The sequence below is a fragment of the Aphanomyces astaci genome (genome assembly GCF_000520075.1).
Source record: "Aphanomyces astaci strain APO3 unplaced genomic scaffold supercont1.129, whole genome shotgun sequence".
NCBI lineage: Eukaryota > Oomycota > Saprolegniomycetes > Saprolegniales > Verrucalvaceae > Aphanomyces > Aphanomyces astaci.
In genome coordinates, this window is record NW_009798392.1 from 13,001 (window position 1) to 38,798 (window position 25,798).

At 52.5% G+C, this 25,798-nt stretch overlaps 10 protein-coding genes across 12 annotated transcripts; 3 read left to right on the forward strand and 7 right to left on the reverse strand.

Annotated features, from left to right (window-relative positions):
- Nucleotides 1–190: 190 nt before the first annotated feature.
- H257_17960 lies at nt 191–3,049 on the reverse strand. Of its 2 annotated transcripts, XM_009846937.1 has the most exons (6): nt 1,779–3,049; nt 1,603–1,696; nt 1,412–1,549; nt 911–1,358; nt 749–863; nt 191–689 (listed from the first exon to the last, which is right to left on the reverse strand). In XM_009846937.1, the coding sequence occupies exons 1-6, from the start codon at nt 3,005–3,007 to the stop codon at nt 281–283; spliced, it is 2,433 nt and encodes an 810-aa protein (XP_009845239.1). In that variant the 5' UTR covers nt 3,008–3,049; the 3' UTR covers nt 191–280. The 2 variants fall into 2 exon arrangements, with proteins under 2 accessions (XP_009845239.1, XP_009845240.1); XM_009846938.1 differs by having other exon boundaries at nt 191–863.
- A 361-nt stretch (nt 3,050–3,410) lies between these two features.
- On the forward strand, nt 3,411–7,849 carry H257_17961. Of its 2 annotated transcripts, XM_009846940.1 has the most exons (4): nt 3,411–4,875; nt 4,936–7,494; nt 7,574–7,648; nt 7,711–7,737. In XM_009846940.1, exons 1-4 carry the CDS (start codon nt 3,457–3,459, stop codon nt 7,735–7,737), a joined length of 4,080 nt encoding a protein of 1,359 aa, XP_009845242.1. In that variant the 5' UTR covers nt 3,411–3,456. The 2 variants fall into 2 exon arrangements, with proteins under 2 accessions (XP_009845242.1, XP_009845241.1); XM_009846939.1 differs by having other exon boundaries at nt 3,411–7,494; nt 7,711–7,849.
- A 242-nt stretch (nt 7,850–8,091) lies between these two features.
- H257_17962 (hypothetical protein) lies at nt 8,092–12,019 on the forward strand. Its single transcript, XM_009846941.1, has 6 exons — nt 8,092–9,177; nt 9,225–10,078; nt 10,147–10,502; nt 10,839–11,227; nt 11,280–11,457; nt 11,520–12,019. The coding sequence occupies exons 1-6, from the start codon at nt 8,656–8,658 to the stop codon at nt 11,957–11,959; spliced, it is 2,739 nt and encodes a 912-aa protein (XP_009845243.1). The 5' UTR covers nt 8,092–8,655; the 3' UTR covers nt 11,960–12,019.
- A 207-nt stretch (nt 12,020–12,226) lies between these two features.
- On the reverse strand, nt 12,227–12,849 carry H257_17963 (hypothetical protein). Its single transcript, XM_009846942.1, has one exon. It carries the CDS (start codon nt 12,791–12,793, stop codon nt 12,287–12,289), a length of 507 nt encoding a protein of 168 aa, XP_009845244.1. The 5' UTR covers nt 12,794–12,849; the 3' UTR covers nt 12,227–12,286.
- A 1,694-nt stretch (nt 12,850–14,543) lies between these two features.
- On the reverse strand, nt 14,544–16,137 carry H257_17964 (hypothetical protein). The gene is made up of 3 exons (XM_009846943.1): nt 14,942–16,137; nt 14,743–14,883; nt 14,544–14,685 (listed from the first exon to the last, which is right to left on the reverse strand). Exons 1-3 carry the CDS (start codon nt 16,121–16,123, stop codon nt 14,617–14,619), a joined length of 1,392 nt encoding a protein of 463 aa, XP_009845245.1. The 5' UTR covers nt 16,124–16,137; the 3' UTR covers nt 14,544–14,616.
- A 711-nt stretch (nt 16,138–16,848) lies between these two features.
- Nucleotides 16,849–17,283, reverse strand: H257_17965 (hypothetical protein; the record flags this gene model as incomplete). Its single annotated transcript, XM_009846944.1, has 1 exon — nt 16,849–17,283. One exon carries the CDS (start codon nt 17,281–17,283, stop codon nt 16,849–16,851), a length of 435 nt encoding a protein of 144 aa, XP_009845246.1.
- Nucleotides 17,284–18,011: 728 nt separating this feature from the next.
- On the reverse strand, nt 18,012–20,502 carry H257_17966 (hypothetical protein; the record flags this gene model as incomplete). Its single annotated transcript, XM_009846945.1, has 12 exons — nt 18,012–18,107; nt 18,152–18,269; nt 18,583–18,683; nt 18,736–18,843; nt 19,193–19,276; nt 19,354–19,434; nt 19,508–19,565; nt 19,622–19,784; nt 19,833–19,909; nt 19,966–20,009; nt 20,077–20,247; nt 20,299–20,502. 12 exons carry the CDS (start codon nt 20,500–20,502, stop codon nt 18,012–18,014), a joined length of 1,305 nt encoding a protein of 434 aa, XP_009845247.1.
- A 35-nt stretch (nt 20,503–20,537) lies between these two features.
- H257_17967 (hypothetical protein) lies at nt 20,538–22,729 on the forward strand. The gene is made up of 6 exons (XM_009846946.1): nt 20,538–20,666; nt 20,730–20,765; nt 20,827–21,092; nt 21,148–21,376; nt 21,438–21,603; nt 21,674–22,729. Exons 1-6 carry the CDS (start codon nt 20,556–20,558, stop codon nt 22,642–22,644), a joined length of 1,779 nt encoding a protein of 592 aa, XP_009845248.1. The 5' UTR covers nt 20,538–20,555; the 3' UTR covers nt 22,645–22,729.
- Nucleotides 22,730–22,813: 84 nt separating this feature from the next.
- On the reverse strand, nt 22,814–24,077 carry H257_17968 (hypothetical protein). Its single transcript, XM_009846947.1, has one exon. The coding sequence runs from the start codon at nt 24,052–24,054 to the stop codon at nt 22,849–22,851; it is 1,206 nt and encodes a 401-aa protein (XP_009845249.1). The 5' UTR covers nt 24,055–24,077; the 3' UTR covers nt 22,814–22,848.
- Nucleotides 24,078–24,374: 297 nt separating this feature from the next.
- On the reverse strand, nt 24,375–24,953 carry H257_17969 (hypothetical protein; the record flags this gene model as incomplete). Its single annotated transcript, XM_009846948.1, has 1 exon — nt 24,375–24,953. Exon 1 carries the CDS (start codon nt 24,876–24,878, stop codon nt 24,375–24,377), a length of 504 nt encoding a protein of 167 aa, XP_009845250.1. The 5' UTR covers nt 24,879–24,953.
- Between the last annotated feature and the right edge of the window lie 845 nt (nt 24,954–25,798).

Consider the following 25,798-nt stretch of genomic DNA (forward strand, 5'->3'; position numbering starts at 1 on the left):
TGGGATTGTAGCAGATAGGAAACCAGGAACGTTTCCTAATTTAGATATATGAGGATCATGCCCACTGGTAGTGATTGATGTCAAAATTCAGGGGAGTTTGCCCAGAATTCAATTTCTCCATAGGATAATTCCCATTGAATATGTCGATAATCACATTCTGGATACTGCACCAAGCATCCGGAACGGTGAACTGGCCAAATCACACGAAAAAAGTCCATTAATCTTAGAATCGACGAAGTTAACCTTGACATGCATCGTGTAGAGTGTGGCACGCCATCGATCAAACGGACGGGCTACTTCTTTGGTTGAGCCACTCTGTCGCATTCATCCGGAGCGATGCCAGCTCGTCAGTATCCTTTGCTTTGGCCGCCACGTCCAGAATGACGATCGCGATCGAATCTCGACGTTGCTCTTGTTTCACAACGAGGTCACCGTCACAGGGGGCAGTCCAAATAGCCAGTAGAAGGTCGTTGATTTGCAACGCATGTTGCTGAGCACAACGAGCGGAAACTCCTCTAACCAACACCGCCGCGAGCATCTTGTGCTCGTAGCACGTTGGCGACCAGTCTACCCATGCCTCAACGGGGTATTCAGCTCGTAAATGGTCCCACGTCGCTTCAAAGTAGGTGTCGTAGAGGTTGGGAACGCCAGCTACAGTTTGCAATCCAGTCATCGTCGCTCGAACAAGCCTACTCGTAGTCTAGTTTTACTAAGCTGTACATGTACACGACAAACATGGTAATTGTACGGAAGGGTCGCGGGCAACGTGAGCAGAATTCGCAACAGCCGTTCAAACAGTAACGACTTGGACACGAGTCGGCCGTGAGATTCAAACGACGGGTCACAGCCCAGATTTGACAGTCCTATCCGGGAGAAGTTATGACAATCCAAGTGGAATAACTTGACAGACCTTCAAGGTGGCCGACGATGCCATGCACGAGCTCGCTTAGGGCGGTTTGCACCGACGTCGAGTTGAGTAGAAACCTCATGGTGAGCGCTTCCGTGAGTAGGGGCAGCTGCGCGAGGAGGTTGGTGCGGTTCACACCACTCATGCCACCTAGCATCGCATGTAGTACTTGCATCGCCGGCACGATCTTGAGCGACGGCGTGTCACCACGAATGTAGGGTAGGAACAAAGATATGTACGACGCTGGCTGGGTGAACCGGCCGCAGCAGTCGGCGACTTGGCCAAGGGACGTTCGAATGACGACATCATCCCAGCATTGGATCAAATGAGGCAGAATCAGGTGCAAGTCCACCGTAATCGTGTCTTCGCAATACACCAACAGACACACGAGCAATCGCGACGCATGCACCCGAGTCGGACCTTGCCAATGGTTGAGTTCCCGTAGCAGCGTCTAAGTTTTGATTTCAATCGCCATGTATACGATGGAGAGAGCGAGGGAAGTACGTTGATAAAACGGCGGCATCGGCCACGAATGTACAGGCGCGTGCCAAGGGAAGGTCGGCCACTGAAGGGGGCCGGGTACGGCTTGGTAAAGTTGCAAAAGAGGCCTCCGTCCACTGCATATTGCGTGCGCTCAATCACCTAATATAGCACAAGAAATACACCCACCCCGCTTACCATCCAATTGTGCGTACCTCATCAGGGTGCTCTGCAGCGTGGCGTTTGCCCAGAATGTCAATAGTGTCGATAGCATTGGACGAGATTGAAGGACAATCATCGGCCACAGCACTACCACCACCATCCACCACCATTAGTTGGGATTTCACGCTACTGGTGCAAGGTCGCAAAGTCAAGGGGGAAAAGATTGTACCTCAGGAGGTATGGCATGAGTCTGGATTCGTAGTCGTATCGGTCGGGCAATTGCAGCAACCAGATCGTGATCGTGTCAAAGAACGTTTGCCTTACGAGAACGTTGCCATCTTGATCGAGTTTGGCAAACAAGTTGACTTTAATCTCGGCCGTGTAGAACGCCGCGACGGGGATCACGCTGTCGTCCTGGTGCGCCACAAGGTCCATGATAGCTTCCGTGCCCGCGCCCTTGCACTTGTCCACGTTGGGCACCATCACCAGTGTGCGGATGCAGAGCATGGCTGCTACGCGCACCTTGGCGAGGCGATGTTCGAGCAGATGCTTGGTCGCCCGGACCAGCGCCACGGCGAAGTGCTTGACCACAGACACCAAGTTGAGACTTAGGAGCACAAGCGTCTCGCACGTCTTGATGACGACGCTGGGAAAAGAATCGTGGAGGCCGTACACGAGGACGCGGATGGTGTCATACACGTACGCGTTGAGGAGGGACGACGCGTTCTGGTCGAACGTAGTGGCGAGTAACGTCTGCAGCAACTCGACAAACAGTAGGCGAACTTCCTCGGACGGTTCCCGCGGCTTGATGCGCTGGACGTCGGCTTCCGGGACGAAGAGGCGGCCGCGGTTGTGCGCTGCGAGCAGAACGGCGTCCTGCACGAAGATGTTGAGCTTTTCATCGTAATCCCACGTGCTGCCGATGCGGTTTGCGATTGCGGGCATGAGGTATGGTAGGATGGGCAGCAGGTCCGGGTACCCTGCGACAAAGCGGATGCTGAGCCGGACGCTCGAGTCGCGCACCTTTTCCACGGGGTCGTTGAATCGCTTAAACAGTGGCTTGGCGAAGGTTGGAAAGACGGCGTGGAGGGTGACCGTGTCCACATCCGCCAGGGAAGCTTGAAGGGACTCCATGGCGCGTTTGCGGATGCCCTGTTGTTCGTCGCTCAAACTGTTTAGGTCACGCTGAGATTTCGTGATGAGATCCCCTGGTGTTGTGATGAGGGTTGCTGATGCACACAATGGAGTCAACGCAGTCTCGGAATTGTCGAAATCGACATGCGACGCAGCCACACAAGTTGGCCGGACAATGGAAGTCGGCTCGGGGTCCACTGGGGTGGACTTGTCTGGATGATTCTTTGTTTTCAATGGGGACTTCTTTGCTTCAACTTTGGGCATTGGCTTTCGCAGAGGCTTCACTCCATGTTCGCGCTTCATGGCTTCCCACACCTCGTCCATGGTGCCTCGTTGTCTTGAAATGCTAATGTTCGCGACCTTTCGATATTTTGTGATTGATCTTCCAAATACGTTGAACTGGCGAAACGCCCTTGTAACCGTTCACCGTTTCAATCACGATATTAATCGATTTTTTACATCGACGTACAAACGATAGCATACAAGAAATGCCCATTGCAATCAGGATGTTATGTACGAGGTCAGCTTGATCCTTATCTCTCTTAAGGATTTCCCGCTACTGCCGAGGACAAAGCTCATGGACGTGTGTTGTGTAGCCACTCTCTCACTTGGTCGGGTACTGTCGACAAAATGGCAAATCAAAAGGATGATATCACTCCACACAGACGGATAATATCCGGATATAAAAACATAGAGGTTAAATCCTTGGGGCATAGAGCCTCTTGTTTTTTGACAGACGTCACGTTGTCGGCGGCAAGCGGCGGCACACCCCCATGCATGTGAATATGTCATCGTCACGCGTCAAGCTGCAGAAGGATGAGACGAAGAACCACGGTCGTGTAGGCGCACAGCCATCAGCACCACCGTCATGGTCAAATCAAACCCAGCATGCACAGACCTCAAAAGCCGCCACCACGACCGAGGAGGAAACCCGGGCTGCCAAGAAGCGGATGGAGCAACTGCTCGCGTGGCGGGCCAAACGCGACTCGAGCAATCAAACGAGCGACGACACCATGACATCCAAAGTGGACAAGCTTCGGCTTCTTGACCGACAGCCGGCGTCATTCAAGCAAACGGTCCCGTCTGACATCGCCTTGTCGTCGTTGGGGGATGCAAAGCATACACGCCGACTGTGCCATGAACCGAAAGCGACGTCGGTGAATGACCCACCACGTCCATCCTCGCGGCACCTTCGCAACTTCCAATTCGGACCCATCGAAGAGAAATATGTTCGACAACGAGATGGCGGCGACGTCGACCACGACGACGATGCCGGCGGCGGCGGAGTTGTCCCGACGGAAGTGCCGACACCCGAAACGCCTCCAAACCGTCGAAAACTCGCGATCAAGCTGGACTTTAGCTCTCCTGGAATGGACCACGACGATCACCACACATCCACCAAGCAAGTCATTCCGGCGACTTTCAATCCCAACCAACGTGCCAACAGCAGTCGCCAGCACGCCCCCGTGGACAGCACTTCGTCCCGTCACCACCACGTGCCAGTGTACCAAGCCCATACGATTGCTTCCCTGAACCACCAACGAGCGATGGCCGAGCGCGCCGCCAAGCGGTCTGCAGACCAACAGCTGCAGGTGCAAAGTCGATCCCGGCAAGGGCGAGTGGAAGGAGTGAGGGGCAGAGCTCAACGCAGCAAGTCCCAAGAAAGCTCCCACGGACAAGAGGGGAAACGACAGCTCCATCGATCCAAAAGCCAGACGAAGTCTTGGCGCCCCGACGAAGATGGCGCGGTCCCTTCTCGAGGGAATAAGGTGATGGCCTCGGCTACCTCCAAAGGGGATTTGGACTTTGAAGAAGGGGGGATAGATGCAGTTGACGATTACAACAACTTCGATGCCCCTACTGACAAATGTGAGACGTGGGACAGAGATCAAAATGGCCATATCCATCCCACAGAAGATGACGTCGCCGACGACAAGAACCAACACGTTGAGTTTGAGAAAGACGTCCTGGCCATGGATCACTCAGCATTTGATGGTGTTGTGATGTCCCCAGAAGACCTGGACGATCATGAGGTCCTTTCAGATGGAAATGGCAACGATGTGGCGCAATACAAACACATTGAAACGACTGAGCCGACGTTGCTAGCTAGTCGTGACCAAGGCCTCGATCTGTCCAATCAGTCTGCATGTAGCTCTCCCCAACATGAAGCCAACATGTCGTCGGAAGTGCAGGTAGCAGGGCTGTGGACAACTGAAGACTCACATGACAACCTCTTTCCGAACTCGCCCCAGGACAGCCCGACTGGCGATAGTGAGAAGGGTCGTTCAACGCTACAACCCAACGACGCTGACGAGGCCACGAACTTGGATATTCGAAGCAACGTTGAGGACTGTCCATCATATCAAGAGAAAGCTCCATCCGACCAAGGTTACGACGATAGGTGGCATCAATCATCTCCTGCCAGCGATGACAATAACATGTGGATCGACCAACAATCTCCATCCACCGACCACCATGATCCAGAGAAATGTCTACATGAACTCGACGAGCTTGTGGCGGTAGAGTCGACTTACGAGGCCTCGCCCGTGGATAATCCCGTCGACTCGACTCGCCCGTATCTTGCTCTGGAGCCACTCAGTCCGATGACCATAACCGCCATGTCCCCTCCCACGTCAACCCACCAACATGTGTCCCCCAAAGCCTCGCCGCTCTTGACAAGCCAAACGTCTGGCATTCCGTCGTCGCGCCCAGAAGTCCCCTATGCCCTGGACCTGGACTTGATCCACCCCGTGTCGCCCCGTGTCCACCATCCGTCGACACCTCCCATTCTTCATGTTTATGAATCGCCTGGCCTTGGACAGCCACCACAGACAACACCACCCTCGACACCTTTGACCTCCGTGGACGCCGTTTCTCCACGGCAACAACCCCTCCATGAGCTACAAGAGGTCGCCACGACTGAGCTTCGCCAACGGCCTATTCGACGTAACTTCTTGGGCCTCACACCTCCTCAACCCATCTCGACATCATCTCCCAGCTCCTTCAGGGCTCCTGAGCTCAACGCAGTGCACACCCCCAAAGGGTATGGTGGGCTACGATATCCGCATCAAGAGGAACCATACGCGACCACCCACCAAACAGATGTGGGAGTTCCAGACCAACACAACTCAACCAAGTCGACTCCCACAACCACGCCAATATATACAACCCCTACAACGCCGGTGCAGCCTACAACCCCCCCGCCCCCTTCACATCACTGGGCCGTGTCCCCTCTACACCCAACTGCCCGTGACAACTTTGTAGATATGGCCACATCAGAACCATCCCAGTCGGCTGATAATATTGCCCCAGGCACCCCCCTGTCGCAAGTGTCCGCTCCTTCGAGCCCCATCACGGCGGATCCGATGGCCGAGTGGGCATGGGAACCTGATTACGTCAGTCCTCCCCCGTCGCCACAGTTTATTTCGTCAGGCGGCAGTTTCGACCACCCATCGAGTCAACTCACATCGACGCACGGCGAAACGGTAGCCGTACCCGCCTTGTTCGAGTCGCCGACAGCCACCACCACCCCAAACGCCCCAGCCCAAGATCAGACTGTAACCCACGAGAGTTTGGGGGAAGCGCGAGACCCAACCGGACTGCTGCTGCCTCACGCCACCTCTGTCACTTCGTCTCCACCTGCCGACATCCCCCCGAACGCCCCAGCCCAAAACGTTTTCGTTTCCCCTGCGGTTAAGACTGCGATCCACGAGGGTTTGGGGGAAGCGCGAGACCCAACCGGACTGCTTCTGCCTCACGCCACCTCTGTCACTTCGTCTCTACCTGGGGTACCCACGATCAGGTCAACTGCGGAGCCTCGCACAGCACCAGGCCCACCATCACCCTCGTCGTCGATGTCTTGGGTGGACATACTGTTGCGAGCCATCGTGGGCGCGGGGTGTGTGGCCGTAGCCGCGGCCGCCCTGCACGTTCAAGCCAGTCAAACGAGCCTCGTACAGTCCAAACTGCACCATCTGGTCGCAGACGTCGAGAGCCTGACTTTGCAGGCGGCGGCGTACGACCAGCGATTGGCGTCGTGGGGCGCGTCGTTAGCTCGGGATCTGGACGCCAACGCCCGCCACTTGCATCAAGATACGACGTTGATGCAAAAGGAATTGGAAGACACCTTTGTCCTTACAAAAGAGCGCAACGCCCTCGCCATGGCCGACGTCCAAGACACGCTGGCGTCCGTTCTAGAACAAGTCCAACACTCCACTGAAACGTCAGCTCAAGCGACGTTGGCCCAAGTGGGCTTGGCTTCCAGCAACGTTGCTGGGAGTAGCCACCCGTCAACAAGTCTACCACAGTTTCTCCACACCATCCAGCAACGCGTGCAACAAGACCAAGCAACGCTCCATCTCCTCCGAAACTCCAAAGCCGACATGGAGATGGAGCTGCTGCGCTACTTGAACGCCAGCAACGACGACAACGATGTGTGTGCGACAGACGGCGACGAAATGTGCCGCCTTGGCGTCCAGCTGGCGGCCGACCATGACGTGGCACTCCTTGAGGACGACTTGGAAGCGTGGACGGTCGAGCACAACCGTGCCGTGGATACTTGGACAAGCGAAGTCGGAGCCGCGAAAACGTTCCTGCACTCGATTCTGTTGGTCGAGCTGGGAATCGTGGTGCTCATGTGGATGCTGTGGCGTCTGCGGCATGTCCACTTGAGTGTCGACTCGGACGATATTGTGTTTATCCCGCACATGGGCCGAGATGACCACTCGGTGCTGTCGTCCTCGTCCGGTGACGACGAGTATAGTGACGATGACGACGATGTTTTTATCATAGCACGCGACGTGGGGCCCAAGGTAGGAAGGAATGTGCACTTTCGACTCTGTCACATTTGGTGTCGTTGATGTGAATATGACTTTGTATGAGAATATGTAGACCCCCGACGTGACGCGGCACTTGAAGTTCCAGCCAACGCCCCGTAGTGTGCGACGAAGTCCGCGCTTGGAGGAGGTACATACATTTATACGTGATTGATAAGGATACACGACGTTGACTTGATCTCGTGGTGGTAGGCTACTGGACGTGGTGGGTACTATTGAGTGGTGGCGTCCTATGTAATTTAATGTGGAGTTTGGTTTTTATTAATACTATTAATACTAGTACGTAGTTTACTACCTAGGATTAAAATATTATAATAGTACAATTTGCTGCGACACAAATTCATTTCGGATAGATCCGAAATCAACTAAAATAGGACTCTAGTAAAAAGCAACGGTCGCAATATATATGGGGACGCATGGCGTAGTAGTTGATGCACGTTGCTCTCGAGGTACTGCACAAGTACAACAGGAAGTTCATGAGAATCATCACTTGTACCATTGAGCTACCATACGTGGCACTCGGTCGTTCGACGTATGTACGACGAAGTTCCTAATTAGGTGTGTATCCACCTTGCCAGCCCCAGTCAATCATCCGCAAAGAAACTCAACGTTGAAGCATGGGCAACCAACTTAGTGGGCCGCAGGTAGGGGCGGAGAAGGCCACGATTGGTGACGTTCCTTTATCGTCCTATGGAAGCGCGGCAGCAGCTCCACTTCCAGACAGTCCAACCCGCGTGACGGACGAAGAGAACATGCAGCGTGAGTTGCGGGAACATGTCGAAGCGCGCCGCATCCGAGGCATCACGACACTCCTGAGGAAGAAACGAGCCGCTGGCCCACGAACTAACGCAGCGCGAGATCCGACGCACCAAGTCCGGTCCACCCCTTCAATCGTTCGACTCGATCTTGGACTTCCCGTCCATCAACGTTCAAGGCGGTGGTGGCGCCGCCGACGTCGTCGTGGAAGAGGACGGTGGAGACGATAATACCAACGTCCCTCATAGTCCAGCGAGCAAATGGCGCGTGTCGTTTGAAGTCGAGCGCACGAGTCGGCTGCTCATCTACGCCAAGCAGGAATGGAAACATGCCCAGCAACTGGCAGTGGAAGCGCAGGTGGCTCATCTCATCATCCGCAGCATGACGCCCAAGGTGGCGCCCGTGGTCAAGAAAGGTCTGAAGCGAGCAGCCACGATACCCTCGGACTCGGGGGCCAAGAGCGCCGTCAACATGGATGCGCCGGAGCTGGCGCTCCTCGAGCTCATCTACGAGTTCATTGCTGGCGGATACGAACCGGCGCAGAACTCGCTGTACCGAGCGATGCTCGAGCTGTACGACGACGACGACGACGACGACACGGCCGACGTAGACCGCAAGGACATCCTGCTGCGCTTCCTGCTCAAGTACATCCGGTTGCCATCACTCAACAAGTTCTCTGTGCACTACCAAAAGCTGGCCCTATCGATCGTGCAGCTGCTCTGTGAGAACCACAACCCTGTGTGGCAGACCATGATGGCCGAGGTGTGCGACGACACGACCGTCCTCGCCGCCATCGTCCGCATCATGGAAGTCACCAAGCCATCCGACCCGCTCTTTGTCAAGGGCATGCGATGTCTCAGCGAAGCCTGCCAGGGCCCGTGTGTGGAAAATCAGGCATATGTCGTACGTACTAATTCTAGTTGAAAGATGTATATGAACGACGTTTGTAGGTGACCACGCCTGCGACAGCGTTGTGTTGCAGCGTGCTCCTCACCGACCCAACGACCTCGTCGCAGGTAGAAGCGCTGGATGTCACCACGTACCAGACGGCGTCGGAGGTGCTTCTGTCACTCATGGAAGGCCGCAGCGACAATGCCGTCAACGCCGAGCTGGCGCGGCTGTTCAGCCCCGTGGAGGTCGTGGACCGGCTGGTCACATGTCACCGTGAACTGTGTCGCATGTTTGGACCAGAACTGTCGTTTGAACGAGACGACATTCACCGGCATCCGCTGTATATCCGCGCCATGAGTTTGCTGGTTGTGGCGGTGCGCATCATGAGTCTCGAAGCGACGGCGGATGTCCTCTTTGACGACCACTTGGGGCTCTCGTACGGAAGCAGCGATGATGACGACGGCGACGAAGGCCGGATGCTCAAGCCGTCGGGGTCGCTCTTGGTGACGGCGGGAGACCCCACGGACAAGCTGGCCATGCGGAACCGGATCCAGCGCGCTGTGCGGAACCTGTCCAAGCACTCTAAGGCGGACAACGTGACCCTGCAAACGGCCATCAAGAAGGTGGTCAATATCAACCGCGCCATGAAGCAGTTTGATTTGCGGTCGGTCCAGGGGTTCCGCACGCAGTGGGACGGCGCCATCGACGACCGCAATGCCCTCGGCCCGATCCGATTCTTCCACGCGCAGCTCATCTCGATCGAGCTGGTTGTGCACGGCAGCCTCACGACTTTGTACTTTGTCAAACCTGCCGATGCCATGTACTTTGACGAGTTGCTCCAGAACGAGCTGCTAGATGCGATGGACATTGGCAGCGACAAGGCCATGGAAGTGCTGCTCTCTGAAACGGCCAAGTGCGTGCCATATCGTATCTATCAGCGATGCATGCATGGCATACACGAAATGGACTGATGTTGTGTAGGAGCATTGAAGAAGAGCTCAAAGTGATCAAACACCTTCGGCGCCATGCCGTGTATGCGTTTCTCGCGCGGTGGCAGACGGACCTGCGCAAGAGACTGCTAAGCTTGTGCTTTTACATCAACTTTGTGATGCTGTTGCTGCTGCGGTGGGACCAACCGGGCTCATATTTGTTTCTCCAAGTACTCGGCGCCGTCTACTTAGCTGGGTCGCTCGTCCTCCTCGGGTTCTACGTGACCAAACAGTTCAACTTTAACTATTGCAAACAGCAACTTTCCCTCACAAAGCTGCACTTTCGATCGCCCAAAGCTATCAACGACCGCGTGTGGGACGCGTGGCAAGGCCCTATCCAGTGCTTTGGTTCGTACACCCTCGATATATATATATATATATTATATATGACCAAGTTCACCCTTATTATGAGACTTTGAAAAATACCAATGTCTAGTTTCCAAAGACGAACGACTACTTCATGATATGTATGATATATTTCTCCACTATATTTCATTTTTTATATTTTTTAAATAGAAAATGGTTGTGTATGCTCGTACCCACCCAACCACATTCTTGTGATATATAATATTGATATATTGTTTACCCAACCACTTTCTTGTGATTTATAATTATTTGATATATTGTTTACCCAACCACATTCTTGTGATATATAATATATTGTTTGTACATATTTTTTTATAGAAATCATTGCGTGGACCGTGTCGCTGGTGGTATATGTGAATGGATGGGACACGTACGGAAGCGTGACATGCTGCTCGGTGGCGGCGGCCGCGCTCGTCCTTTCGACCCTCCGCGCCGTCCGGGAAGTGGCCAGCGTGTCTCGGTTCTCCGTCAACTCCGAGTCCTCGTATGACGAAATGAAGGTCAAGCTGGGGAATCGCATGCTCAAGACCAAGTTTCGATTCTGGTACAGCGTGATATACGACACTCTGTTTTCCGAAAGCGTGCTGGCTTTTCTGGCGTACTCGACGTGTGGGTTCCTCGGGCTCATTGCGACCGAGAACCGATACTTGTACTATGGCTTTCCCCTGCTCGACCTCGTGGCTATCAACGCCGGGCTGCGATTTGTCGTACGTCGTTGCTGGCAAACTATGGGCATTTGATATGGTGTGGCTATTGTAGGTCAAAGCCATGACAACCAACACGTCCAAGCTGACGGTCACGGCAGTGTTTGGGGCTGTGGTGATCTACGTATTTGCGTTGAACGGGTTCTACTTTTTCCAGGATGAAATGACCACCGAGAGCGGCACCCAAGAATGCCACTCGCTCATGCAATGCTTTGTCACCCATGTCCACAACGGTACTATGACATACTAGTAGTATCTACTACTAGTAGTGTACTAACAACCCACCGTGTCGCAGGGCTGCTGAGCGGCGGCGGCATTGGCGACTACATGTCGCACAGTCCGTTAAACTACACAGTCAAGGCGTCGTATTTTGGGCGTGTGGGGTACGACCTGGGGTTTTACGTGGTGGTGATCGTGCTGCTGTTGAACTTGATCCAAGGGATCATCATCGATGCATTCACGGCGGTGCGCGAGGCGTCCGAGAACAAGATGACACTGCAGCGTCAGCAGTGCCTCGTGTGCAATCGGTCGCGGTCGGTCATCGAGGCCGAAGGCATGGCCAACGGTGTCATGAACTCGTTTGCGAGACACACAGACACCAAGCACAACCTGTTCAACTACTTCTTCTTTGTCAAGTACCTCAAGGCCAAGGACGACACGGACATGAACGGCATGGAGTCGTTTGTGTTTGAGAAGATCAAAACCAAAGATATGTCGTGGGTCCCCCGTGTTTAGCAGCAGCAACGGATGTAAATTGTAGTACCCTATAACATTCGCTTGTGAAGCATACCATCATTATCATCGTCGCCTTGTCAGCGACGCAATGCGTTTTCCCATGCTTGGTGGATGCATTTACATGTGCAGGTACGTAGGTGGCTGGCTGTGTAAGTAGCTGTGTAAGTAGATTGCCACAGCTTGCAATGTGATGAGCACACAACCAACCAACGTGGGGGCAAGAGGTACCATGTTTGCATGCAAGCAGGAGGGGGATCAGAAGGGTTCATTGGAAGGACGTGTATATGTATTCTTTTGTATGTGTCAAACTAGTACTTCAAGTATGGCTTAAGGGGACGCGAGGGCTTGCTCGAGCAAGAGCGGGGCGAACGAGTTCTGGGTCTTGTTGTCTTCGATGTTGAGTGCCTTCACGACGCCGTCCTTGACCAGCATCGAGTAGCGCTGGCTGCGTACCCCCAAGCCCTTACCCACAAGGTCCAACACCAAGTCCAACGCCTTGGTGAGCTCGGCGTCGCCGTCGGCGATCATGCGGACCTTCCCGTCGGCGTTTTGGGCCGTGCCCCACGCGCCCATTACGAACGCGTCGTTGACGCTGACGCACCAGATCTCGTCGACGCCCGCCGCCTTGAGCTCGTCGTGGAGCTGGACGTAACTGGGCACGTGCGAGTTGGAGCACGTGGGGGTGAACGCCCCCGGCACGGCGAAGAGTGCGATGGTCTTCCCGGCAGATTCAGCGCGGATGTCGACGTCTCGGGGACCGAGGGCGCATGTGCCTTCGACCGTCACGAGTTCTTTCAAGGTCAAAGCGGGCAGCGAGTCTCCAATGGCAACCATGATGATGGAGATGAGCTTGATGTGGTCGATGGATACGGTAGCTATTCACAAATGAGGAATGGTGAGATTTGGAGGCTGGCGGACGGTGGGTGGAAGGCTATCGAAGTTGCATTGAGTCGCCATCTGTTGGCCGTTCGGGATTGATGGTTCACCATGTGATGACGTGGTTCGTTTTGTAGTTAGTGGATCGTTGTCGGAAAGGTTTGGAGTGTGCTCTCAACACTATGAACTGGTGTCAGGTGTACATCGCATTTACCTTCATGGGCTCAGCTGCATTGGTTCTAGCCCGAGGACGTAGCAGGGGCCCAGGGGGGCATTATTTACGTGCTAAGTACGGTTTGAACCGTGTCAAATGACCGCCTACCAACTGCTGTTTATGGCATAATTGTACAACTCGTCAACAAACTGTGGTACAATTCCCTCATTAAAAAAGTTCCACTGTTGTTTTTCTCAGAAAACACTGCATGCAATATGAGTGTTTATATGGAACTTTGTATGCTCGGCCCACCTCAACAGTATATGTACTGGTGAGGTGGGGCGAGCATACAAAATTCCATATGAATTCCTGAGGTAAGGAGACGGGACACTTTTACCAATCCTTGTAACCTGGGACTGCGTCGTACCCCCGGTGGGCACATTCTTCGAAGTATAATGTCATTCCCGGGGCTAAGTGCATCACTAGTGGTAAGCTATCGCTAACCACTGGAGATGCCTTAACCCCTGGCTGGCTTGGGTGGTTTTTCGCAATATACTGCACTTATTTGCGCAAACTTTGAGCATGTTTGATTAGCGGATTGAGTTATCTCATAATTCCCTTCAACAGGAAGGGTGAGGGAAATGATCATATTAGTAAGAACGAACTCGATGGAGCTTACACGATCGGATTAGTTCATACTTCACCTGATCGTTGACATTGGTTGTCGCATTCTTCGCTGCCTTGCTCTATGGAGTCGCCCTTCTCTTCGAAATTATTATTATCATGGCGTGAATAGATATTTTTAAACAACACATCAAAACGATGTTATGTGATGCTAACGTTATATTTGGAAGCAAACATAGCTCACAAAGTTGGTCAACATAAATATTGTATTTGAGACAGCCACTTTCAAAGTCACACAACATGGGCCAAAGTAAACCGATCAGTCCGAGACTCAGTTCGCGTATATTCACATGCAGTATCTCTACATAACGACGTATCATGCAGGTTGCTACAATATATATTCATCGAGTTATTTACTTGCAAAGTAGGTTATATTTAGGTTTTTAGTTACTTTGAGGACTCATCACTCATGCTACAATGTTGCAATCGCCACATTTCTAGCTTTGAACGATAGCCTGCAAGTAAGTTTGCAATATCTACTTTCATTACACTGCTCGTAGACAAGCCGTCAGAGAGATATTCGATGTCAAAGTCAAAATGTACTTTCTTAGTTGACAAAGTTGATCATAAATTATGACTAACTTTAAGTCATATTTGAAGCAATGTTATATTATTATGTTACTTGGTTTTTAAAAATTCTCACAATTCAATGTACAGTTTGAGGTGAAGTCACTAACTACTAGTACTAGTACTACTACTAATAGTACAACAGTAGCCGTCCCCATGCGTTCCAGGTTGTCGGAAGGCCAATCGAAAGTCCTCAGCCCCTAGTGTTGTCTATCAGGTAGGACAAAAGCTACAGTAGTGCGATCGAGCTGCGTGGTACAGTATGCTGCCAATTCAATCGAGTTTCGCTGGTTTGGTCATTTCCCGCACCCTCCAGGGGTTATTCATAACGTTACATCGATATTTAACCCCAATAATATTAAAAAGGAGTCCCTAGTTATCCAAACGCGCGACCGCCGCTAGTCGTTGCATGCCGCCGACTCGATCGCCGTCTCGGGGATTCGTCCTACGATTGGTCCAGTTGAGCTTTATTGCAATCACTGGTCATTTCGTTTAGTCTTACATGATAAACTCTGGCGGTCGCTGGCTCGGGCGTCAGAAGGTTCTCGTACAAGTTGGTGCGGACCAAATGCGATGGCCGGCGCGTTGGCGGCGGCGCATCGGCCTCGTCATCCTCGTACTCCTCGTCGTCGCTCTCCACATCCTACAACCAATATGCATTCGTGATCTCAGTGAGATAGCTTCTTCCTACTGTAACGTACGGCAAAGCTAATGTGCTTGCGAGGCAGTCCATTGTCTTCGTACAAGGGTTTGTTGGCATATGGGTTGTTGGAGGGTATTGGCGTTTGGGGGTAAAACGATATGTCATCGTCGTCGTCGCTCACGTCTTCGACCTCCACCTCCCGGCGGCCTCGGCGCCACCAATCTCGAAGATTCATGAAGCTGTCCAACATCCCCCGCCACGTCGACGCACTCGACGCCCGGCAGCGGCCAAGCACGCCCAGACCCCATTGGTGGGCTGATGTCACGAGGCTCTGCAGACGGCGGGTGCCTTGCTGGAAGGCCAGTCGATTCTGAAGAAACGACCCGCGAGTTTGCATCCAGTACACGAACAAGCCGGCGATGGCCACCGTCCCGACCATCGTGAATGCGACGAAGTGCGTGGGGTTACCTGCTGGCCTTCGCGTCGGGCTTGTGTTTGGCTGGGAAGTTGCAGGGGAATGATCGACGACAATCGGAGGGGAGGTAGGCTTCTTGGCGACGTCGATGTTGGTGGTAGTTGTGACATTGTTTTCCGTTTGTGGAGGGGCTGCTGTGATAGGGTTGTTCGGATCTGGCGTGTCGACGATGGCAACGGGCTCGACGACGACGACGTCGGAGGAAGACGGCGGAGGAGTGGGTGGATGGTTTGCTGTCCACGCCGCCGAGAGGTCGAGGACGTCTTGGAGAGTGGTTTGCACAACCTCATGGAGCATCGATTCCATGTGCTTCATGGTGTCGGCGTGGATGGCGTCGACTTCAGACCACAGAACGTCGGGACGCACTGCATTGCCATCGTTCAGGCTCGTGTCGGCGACTTTGGTCGCTTGGTCGAGGTGAGTTTGTGTGAGGGAGGCGAGCCGCTGGACATGCCGCTCCATCGCCGTCGCCGTCGCGGCAATTGCGTCCATTTCAACAATGGATCGCCGAATCTGAGTCAAAATAGTGTGCTCGCGGGTCTCATGCAGAAACATGTTCCTGTACATGAAGCTGGCGGTGCCAATGGCGAACAGGACGGCGCAGGTGATGAAGCGGACTTGACGCGGAAATGTCGTCGACGCGTCCCACCTCGTCATGCGTTCGTCCTGCAGAATGGATGGATGCCTGTCATAGATCTCGGCTTCGCCGTCCACCCATCCAGACGCAGGCTGCAGGATGCTATCAACATGCCGGCGGGTCGCCATGGCGAGAAATCCTGACTGTCAATGGAGCTAAAAACGATGGTCTGTATGCTGGTTTCTTCCGGTTAGGTATCCGGATGACCTCCATTCCGCAAAAGTCTCTCACACTGTCGCACCAAGTAAGGAAGACACAAATTCACAATCTCGACGATCATGTCGCGACCGAGATGTCCTTCAGCCGAGGACGGGCATGATCTCCGCATGAGCGACGATGGAAGAGCTACCAAGGATGCCTTGGCTTCAGAGCACCAGCTTCAACGACCCGACCGGGTGCTACCAGTTTCGCTACCTCTATCACCAGCAGCACGCGTTGGCCGTTGGAACGCTAAATCGAACCAGCAATCGGGCATTCCACTCCTCTCAACGCGTATGAGTCGTGCACAGGACACTCCGAGCTTGGATCAAGTGAAGACGGAAGCTCAAAGGGAGCTGGCCCCTGCATTGCAACGGTTTCCACTCGGGCGATCCAAGATTCCCCGGCGCCACAACACTTCACTCAAGCCATTGTCCACATCGATCCGACACGGGCCAAGAGAAGTCTTAACTGGTCCGTCAAGTACCTCCCGAGCGCCATCCGCTCTCGTTGAGACAGAGGATCCTTCCCTCGATGTCATGGAGACAGTCGACGTTCCGTCGTGCAGTGCTTCAACCGCGAGTGAACCCGAGCGGGACGAGGAGGAATCCTGCGACGACGTTGACGAAGACAAGCAAATAGTTCCGCAGCCATGTCACAGCCGCTTCAGTCCGTCCCATCCAGTATTTCTGTTTCGTCCGTACTCGTTGACGCCGGAATCTCGTCCTGCCACGCCAATGTCGTCACCCATGTCGTCACCAACAAGTTCTCCACTTGCGATGTACTCGTTCGAGACGGACTGGTCCACATCATTCTCTCCGCCGCCCACCAAAACGGTGTCACATATGGAACGCCCATCTGTTGCAAGACAGTTATTGCCATCAAGCGACACCTTCCAAGGCACTTTGAAGCGGCAATATGTCGACATGCGCGTGGTGGTGCTGATGGTGGCGGTAGCAGTGGGTGTCCTGGGATGGTGGAGCCAAGTCTGCATCGAACAACTGCATGCGTCGATGCTTCCTGCGCTGGACCAGCTAGAAGCGAACGTGAAAAACCGAGGGATAGTCGCCGCCATGAACAAGCGGCACATCCCCGCCGCGTCTACATCTCATTTGGCCGTGCAAGAGCATCTCGAGCATCTCCAGCGGATGATGCAAAACGAAATACACGCGTGGCAGCTTGTCAAGCAAGCGATTTTGGACGACCAACTCGTGTACGTTGTGGCGCTGGGGGATTTGCAAGCCATGTGGACTGGCCACACCAACCACTCTCCCCACTCGGTCCCTCCCCTTAGTGACATTGGTCAACACGTTCGCGCTCCAACCTGGCCGTCCATGAATGCTTCCAAGGCCGACTGGTCACGTTTAACCTCGCTTCAACGACAACGAGCCCAATTGATAGGCGAAGCGGCAGCCCTACACACCTGTTGCGTCCGCGATATGTGGATGCAGTGGATCCAATACGAAGCCGCCGCCACCAGTCAAACCATCGACCCGCCCGACCTCCCCATGCCCGACGACATGTCTTGGCTCGTCTACCTGTCCGGCGGGGTCATCGCGGGTGCCCTGGTTGGTGCAATAGTTTCAATTATTACGCTAGCCACCGACGTGGTTGCCGATGGAAGGCTTGGTGCATGTCGCGGTTGGTCGATGAACATCAACGCATCCTTCTTTGATTCCTTGGCCACCATCATGGACACCGTGTCCGGCGGCCGTGCTGGTCCCATCGCCCCCCCGCCTCGTCCCACAGATCGTGTCCTCCAACACGAACGCGAGATGGACGACGATCTCATATTTATCTCCCCATCTCGTGATTAAGTTAACGTTGACGATGCATTCCCTTGATCGAGTCTCGCAACTGGATGTTTTCCTGCTCGACTTGGTGCAGCCGCTCAAACACCCCCAACATGCATTTCTACAAGGATATTCTTAATAATATTATTAATATATATATATCACCTCGATTTGGTCGTCCAGGTTGTCGCGCTCCTTGACGTCGGTAGTCACTTTGGCCATTTCGTTTTCGAGCATTTTCTTGGCCACGTAGTCGTCGCAGTTTTGCTGCTCCGTTTCAAATCTACTTGGCCAGTTGAGTTCAATGTAAACTCGTGGTATTGTCAAGTCGATATATTCGAAATTGGAGTGTTTGGGTGGTGGTGGTGCTCACAATCGAATGAGACAATCGATATACGACCAATCAAAACCCAGATCATCACTAATCAAGTAGCCAATCAAATCATCCACTCGTCAATCAACATCGAATGAGTGTGTGACACCGTTTTGACATGCAAAAGTCAGTAATACAATGAATTAGATTTGGCGAATAGCACAAAAGTCCAAATTTGGGGTAAAACAAAGACAATACAGCGTGCCACGTCACACGGTCATACAATTTCATGTTGTACAGCGCCATGTCCTGCTCTCGCTCGTCTTCGACTTTGAGCAATCGTTTCTCCATCAAAGCGAGCAATTCCCGGGCGTGGGAGTCAATCTATCGGTCCCATTTTAGGTGTGAACACGTGGCATGTTGAGAGAGATCCGACCTCGGAACTGCCGGAAATTGACCGCGTTCGCTGCAAGAGGAGCCGTTTGTAGTCGCTTTTGAGCTTCATGTAGCTTTGTTTCTGGCGACTCGACTCTCCAATTGCCTCCTGAGTGTGACAAGTACACGTCAAAGTGACGTTTATTGAATACTTTATAAGCTTCACATTTTTTAAATATATATATATATATATTGTGCTTTCGAGTGAAATTTCATTGTGTTATGGCGTGGTTTCTCGTTGGAATTTAAATCGATTTGATTGGCTACCTCAGTTGAGCTCAAAATTATTAGCCAATTAAAACCTTCTCAATGAAATTCAACCAATCAGATCGATTGTGGATCGGTTTGGTCGGCGCACCCACTCTCCAAATTTGTATCAAATCGACAATATATATATACTTCGAAGTAGTAGTTTCATATATTGATTTTGAATGTGATGTATTATCGTTAATACATACCTGAAGCCGCTTTTCCAGGCGAGAAATCGCGGCTGCCTTGGTTGAGTTTGCACTTTTGCCGCCTGGGTTTCGGGCGTCTTGTGCCTACCACCAACCATATTCGTGAGCCAGGATTCTTCACTTTGCCCCTTTTTTTGATATTTATTTCATTCACGACGCACATCGGCGAGAGTCTCGATTTTCCGCTTCAATTCTTGGATCGTCTTGTCTTGCTCTGCGGCCAAATACTTTAAGTACTCGTCCTACCACAATGGAATTGAAATAAAGATTCAAAGCTACTGTAACAGTAGGTAGAGGACGCATGCAGGTTTTCACCTTTTGAGACTCGATGCCTTGCACGCTTTCTATCGTGGGTGGCTTGTCCAACGTTGGCCTACCCGACGGTAGCTCACAAAAACTCCCATGCTGTCATGATGACTGTTCCTTTACTCGTATGGTGCTGGCTGGGCCTGATTTTGATTGTCCGCTTTCGCTTGTACTAGTGCCTTTTCGAGCTCCAAGTTTTTCTTGTACAGCTTGCGAATGACCGTTTCGGCGATTTTGAGCTTTTTCGTTGGCGAGTGATCGCCCATGGGTATTGTCCGCGACGACTCTGCTTTGAGCGTCGTTTAGCTTCATACTCTCAATCGATGGCACGTACCTTCGGTTTCTGGTGGAAGGGCCGCCGCCGCAGGAGGTGCTGGCGTCGATGGAATTCCAGACGTTAAAGGTCTAGATCTATATAGACCAAGCATCATATTGTCGCTGTTGTAATCATAATCCCGTCAAGTTACCTTTGGTATTCGCCTTTGATATCACGCAACTCTTTTAACGCCAGCTACAATATCGTAACGTGTCCCGTTGAACCTTTAAAAACATGTTTGTGTTGTAGCATGAGTAGTTACCACAAACTTTGCATTCACATTGGATTCGATATCACATTGTGGACTTGACGTAGAAGAACAAGGATGACCAGTTTTGGCTTGTGTTTTGCCATGAGACGATGGTTGCCGTGGATTCTCTCGTCGCAACGATGAGCTGGTGTTGCGGAGGTTGGTTTCCCTGGCTTGATTGCTCTGTCGTCCCAATTAATCATACCACATATCAAGTGAATTAACCTCCAGTACCTCAATCGGTGCCGGCTTTTCCATCCGAAGGGAGGTGGTGGGGGTCTTGGGTTTGGTTGGGGGTGGCATGGCCAAAAAAGGTTTAGTGTCCGAGGAGAAGAACCCGCCCTGGCAGTGCATGGAGCGCTGAGCAGGCAGAAAGAAGCCCCCTGAATATCCATTTGACGGAGGTCCCGCCGCCGCCTGCCGCTGCTTTCTCGCCATGTTGCAAAAGTGTAACGGCCGTGTCAAGTCGTAACCGACTGACGAGTCCTCGTATGATAGTCAGCACCCCCCAAGAGGTCATAGTCGTCGACGAGGGCATTTCCGACCTGGACGACATCTTGCGACAAGCCGATGTAGCTGCCCTCCAACACTTGAACATTTCGGTGGGTGATGACACTGTTCTTACTGAATTGAGTAACAAATTGGTGTTTGTTGACCAAGGGTAGTTCAACCGCGTGGGGCGGCTCGATGGCCTGCAACGAGTAGGTCAAAGTACCGACAGAATGATGACGTATGTCAAGCCTGACGATCGATGCGAGTTAGGCCACGAGCTTAGAACTGCTCAACGTCAACCACAACCTATTGCAATCCGTTGACGGCATCGAAACGTTGACCGCGCTGTGTGTGTTGAAAGCTTCCCACAACAAGTTGAGCTCGCTGGAATGGGTGGGGGCGCTGTCGCACCTGTCGGAGCTGTGGATCTCGCACAACAAGATCGACCTCCCACAACTCAAGGAGCTCAAACCACTCACAAAGCTACACACATTGTTGATCGAGGCCAACCCTTGTTGCAAGGAGCCTTCATACAAGTAACAATCACTAATTGTGGCCATCATTTGTCATGAAAGGTACTTGTGGAAATAGGATGGTTGTGGTGGACTTGGTGCCTTCACTGCATCGACTGGACACGACTGTCGTGTCGGACGATATGCGAACGAGAGCCACTGCCTTTCGAAACTCACACGAAGGCAAAGCTTTGGCCAAGGACATCCTTCAGCGCCCCCCTCCTCGTGTAAAGGACATGGAGCCTTTAAAGGCTAAACCGAAAAGTGCTGCAGCTACCCTTCCCACTGGATTAAAGCGTCCAGCCTCGGTATAGCGGATCGCTTGTTCGTAATCGCAATACTGGTCATACGCATTGATGTTGTGCTTAGGAGAAAAATCAGCATCCCAATGATGCACAAAACCTCCAAGCCGTTCAACCTCAGACTCCACGGGCAACCACATCTTCGGCGCCAGTATCGACGAAGGCGAAAACATCCAGTCTCGAGGACTATTTGCTATCGTTCCCCGTGCAAGAGTATATTCCGACCGCCGAAGGTTTAGACTATACGACAATTGATTCACCTCCATCAGAACATCTTTGTCATCGTTTGTCTTCCACGTCTAGTTTCGACTGTGTCGATTGCAGATGCCATCAGTGGACTGCCTACGTTTGGTGATCGGCATCCTTCAAAGGAAGCCCCTACCGCGTCGAAGGCTAAATCTGCCGAGAAAACCACCAAACCTACCAATCGTGCGGCTAAAAAAGTAGGCGTACCTGTCAATGCAGCTGCCATGCCAAGCCAGCTATTGCCGGCCACAAGCCCCCGTACAAATATTGAGGACTCGCCCGTGACAAGCAACAACAATGGCGATGACGACGACGACGACGTTCTAGACATGGAACAGTACACCCGCCCACATCCCCCCTCTCGATCCGCATGCATGAACCCCCCTCCACTCACAGCCACCACCCCCCCTGAGGTGCCACGTCATGTGAAATCGAATCCTTCCGAACTCGTGGTCAAGTACACCGGGTCGAACGTGGCCGCTGTGACCGTCCGCATGGACGGGTCGGCGCAGTGTCGATGGCCCAACAATGCGATCGCCATTACGGTGGACAAGGAGCCCAAGGGGGGCTATCGGGTGTTTGGCACGTTCAAAGATGGCAACGTGGCGCTCAGTTTCGACGGCCACGGGGTGGGCTTCGTCAACTACGCGTCGGGGAAGACGATGCTGTCGACCACGTCCGCGGGGGATGGCTTGCTCATGAACGCCCAAAATGGAGGCATCGAACGGCAGTGGGCCAGAGGAGATCCGCCCTGGTCCAACGATATTGCCGCAAAACTGACGGAGCACCTGGGCGTGTCCGTGTCCCTAGATGCCAATCACGAATACGCCATTCGCCTGTACTTTGCCAGCAACGGCCTCCGCCATGTGTTTGTGAACGGGTTCAACGACGCCGTGGTCTGTGACACTGTCACGTGTGACGGGATGTTTGGCAAACCATTGGCCCCCGTCAAGAAGAAACCGCCTCCTCCCAAGCTCAAGCACGTCGACCTCGTCTCAGCTATCCAGAGGTGCACGTCCCAACTCTAACTAACGCTATTGTTTAGTCGTTGTTGAACGAACTCCACACACAATACGTACTGTACGACGACGAGACTTCACTTAACTAGTAAGCTGACTGCAATATGTGACGTACACAGTAGTAAACAGATTCCACAGAATTACTGTACCCTCATAACGGCAAACTGCACGTGTCACATTGAAAAAGGATAAACGAATTGAATTCACGTCTTATTAATCTGCAAGTTGCATGTTGTTGAGCTTTTCATACTGCGATCGACGCAGCTTATACACAAGCAGCAGCGACACGACGACGACGCCACTGACCAGCACGGCCAAGAGGGCCAACGAGTTGGCGACCTGGTTTTCGGACTGATGGCTTTGCATGCCGAGGGAGACGCGAGCCAGGTCGATGACACTGGCAACGGAAGGTGGGGCATCGAGGAGCGGCTGGTGGATGGTCACCTCGAACTTCTTGGCCAGAGCTGCCGTGCACCCCGGGCATCCGTCCGCCACATGTACTCTGGACGACGAATCTTCGTCTTCAATGGGGCAGCCATTCACGTGGTATCTGTAGTTTGTACCAGCTACGACCTGGGCTTGCAGCGAATCGAAGGTCAACGGACACACGTGGACGGCGTTGCTCGTGTCTGCATCCATGGCTTGAAAGAACAGCTCCTTGTCTGCATCTTCGATGGTGCGAAGAGTCCACCCGCCCAGAAGCGGGGTGTCAGTGGTGACGTCGGTTACTTTATACGTGTCGGTCCACGACTGTGCGAAGATGGCAATGGTGTAGCCTTGGACAGCCGAGTCGCCGCAAGCGCAGCCGTACTTGGCCGCGGAGGCAGTCGGTGCGGGGCAGCCGCGGACATGGAATTGATAGTTCATCCCAGACACTACCTGCTGGTTCACTGAGAGCAGGTCAATAGCACAAATGCGGGGGATGGCGGCGTTGGCGTAGCTCGATTCGCTCTGGACGGCGGCATAAAAGTCAGACGTGGCGTCGACCAACGAGCCTTCGCTCCATCCACCGACCAACACTTCATGCACGGTTTCCTTTGTGACGGACTTGAGTTCCACCGACTCTTTCCCAGGTTTCGAATACACGTCGATTGCATATCTCGTGGCGACGTCCGACGCACAATGGGCCACCGCACAGGATTCCGACGAGTCATGCTTGGACGAGACAGGACATGCGAGGACATGGAACGTGTAGTGCATCCCCGCTACCACTTGTTGATCCACCGACACAATACGGCTCACGCAGACAAAGGTGGAGGTGGAGGTCGCAAGGGCTTTGTACAGCCAAGGCTTGGTCTCTTCGACGTCAGCCGGGGTCGTGCCTCCAGGTACTCCTCCAACTTCACCCCCTCCTCCGAGTAGGCCCTGTGCCATCACGGCCGTTGCAACAATCACGCACGTCGCCAAGATAGACTTCATCTTGTGCCTTGTTCAACCCAGCAGAATGATAATAGTAAAACTGAATGATAATAGTAAAACTGAAAATTATCCGGCTAGTTTTCACCTTTTTTAAATAACTTGAGATATGTACGGAGTATCCCGACTTTTTATTTCATTTCCGACTCTAACGTTAAACCCAGTCTTGCCTTTTCACCGCAAAAACACGGGTTCGATCCCAGGATGACAGTATTCTGACGAAGCTTGACGGCAACGCAAAGATGCACTGGCCCAGAGTAATCGTGAGGTCGATTCAATAAATAGGGGGTAAAGTGTGTTAGTAGCATGCCAGCTTAACTGGTTCAGAGAATGGAGACAATAGCGGTAGCCAAGCATGCTGCTACGAGCCCAAGCCCCATGGCGGGCGCGGACGAGGATTTCGTCCCTGCCGACTTCATGGACGTGGCGACGTTGTTGTTTGGTGGTACTGTCGTGGTGAGGGGGTTGTCAATGCTTGAGATAGTGGATACCCCATCGAGGCTGGCGAACAAGCTCACAACGTACGGTTTGGTGCTAGAAGGGGGGCACTTACACGATGCTGTCGTTTCATTCGCAGAGCTCACGGTACACGCGTTCACGTTGAGCTTGTAGTTGATACCGGCAACCACTTGCGACTGCGCAGACGTGAATTCTGTTGCACAGAGTCGGGTGGTGTTGGCGGAGGCCTTGGACTGCTGCACGGCATCGAAGTACACTTTCTTGACATCGTCCACATTTGCAGTCGACCAACCACCAGCAATTCCAGGCTGTGAATCAGTGGTAGCCATCACAAGGCACGCCAATGTTGAGAGTGCAAAACACTTCATTCGTACAAGGCAAATGGAACAATGGAATTCTTCATGATTGTGTGTGTTCGTTCTGCACAAAGTCCAAGTGTTCGGGCCAAGCATCTGAGTTTGGCGTTCACCAATTGATATACTGTACCAGCGTTTTTTCAATATATTTCGCTTAGGTTGCAGGATATTTGGCGAGACGGCTGATAAATTTCGGTTAATTTTGTGGAGGACTCAAACATCAGGTCTATATTTCACCAAACTAGCGGTATAATTCGACGAACTATCGATATTTTCAGTTTTCGTCAATATATTTAACCTGGCATCCGATATATTTCGACCAATGCTGGCTCTGTTTCAATCAACGGCTTCGCTTTTTCGTGCGCTTCCACCTTTCGACACTTTTTTCAGAAACGAGCACTGAGCGATCCCCGCTGAACGTCGACGTCTTGTACAACACGAAGTAAGCCCATGTCGCACCGTACTGCACCGACGCTATCCTTGTAAGTGGCGGTGCTATGTCTGTGTCTTGTAGGAATGGTTTGGCTTTTTGGCGAAATTAATCGGATTTTGGGTCACATATATTGACGAAAACTGAAATTAAACGATACGCTGGTGGAATTATACATGTACCACTCCCTGGTTTGGTGAAATATAAGCGCGAAGTTTGTGGTCGCCACGAAATTAAATGGTGGTAACCGAAATAAGCTTACATATATCGGAGATCTGACATACTGTACTCTATTGTAGGGGCCAATTGGGAAGGGGCACGACTTCAAGTCTAATATCTCAGCTATTTTAGACTCAATTTGCAAACGAGAAGATAATAAAAAATCTATAAGTCTCGCTTGAAAACTGCTTGTATGGACGAATAGATTGATATGGTTGAGGCGGCTTCCATATTTGCGACTGAAAAAAACCATGACGAAACATCCTTTAAAGGAGATAAAATT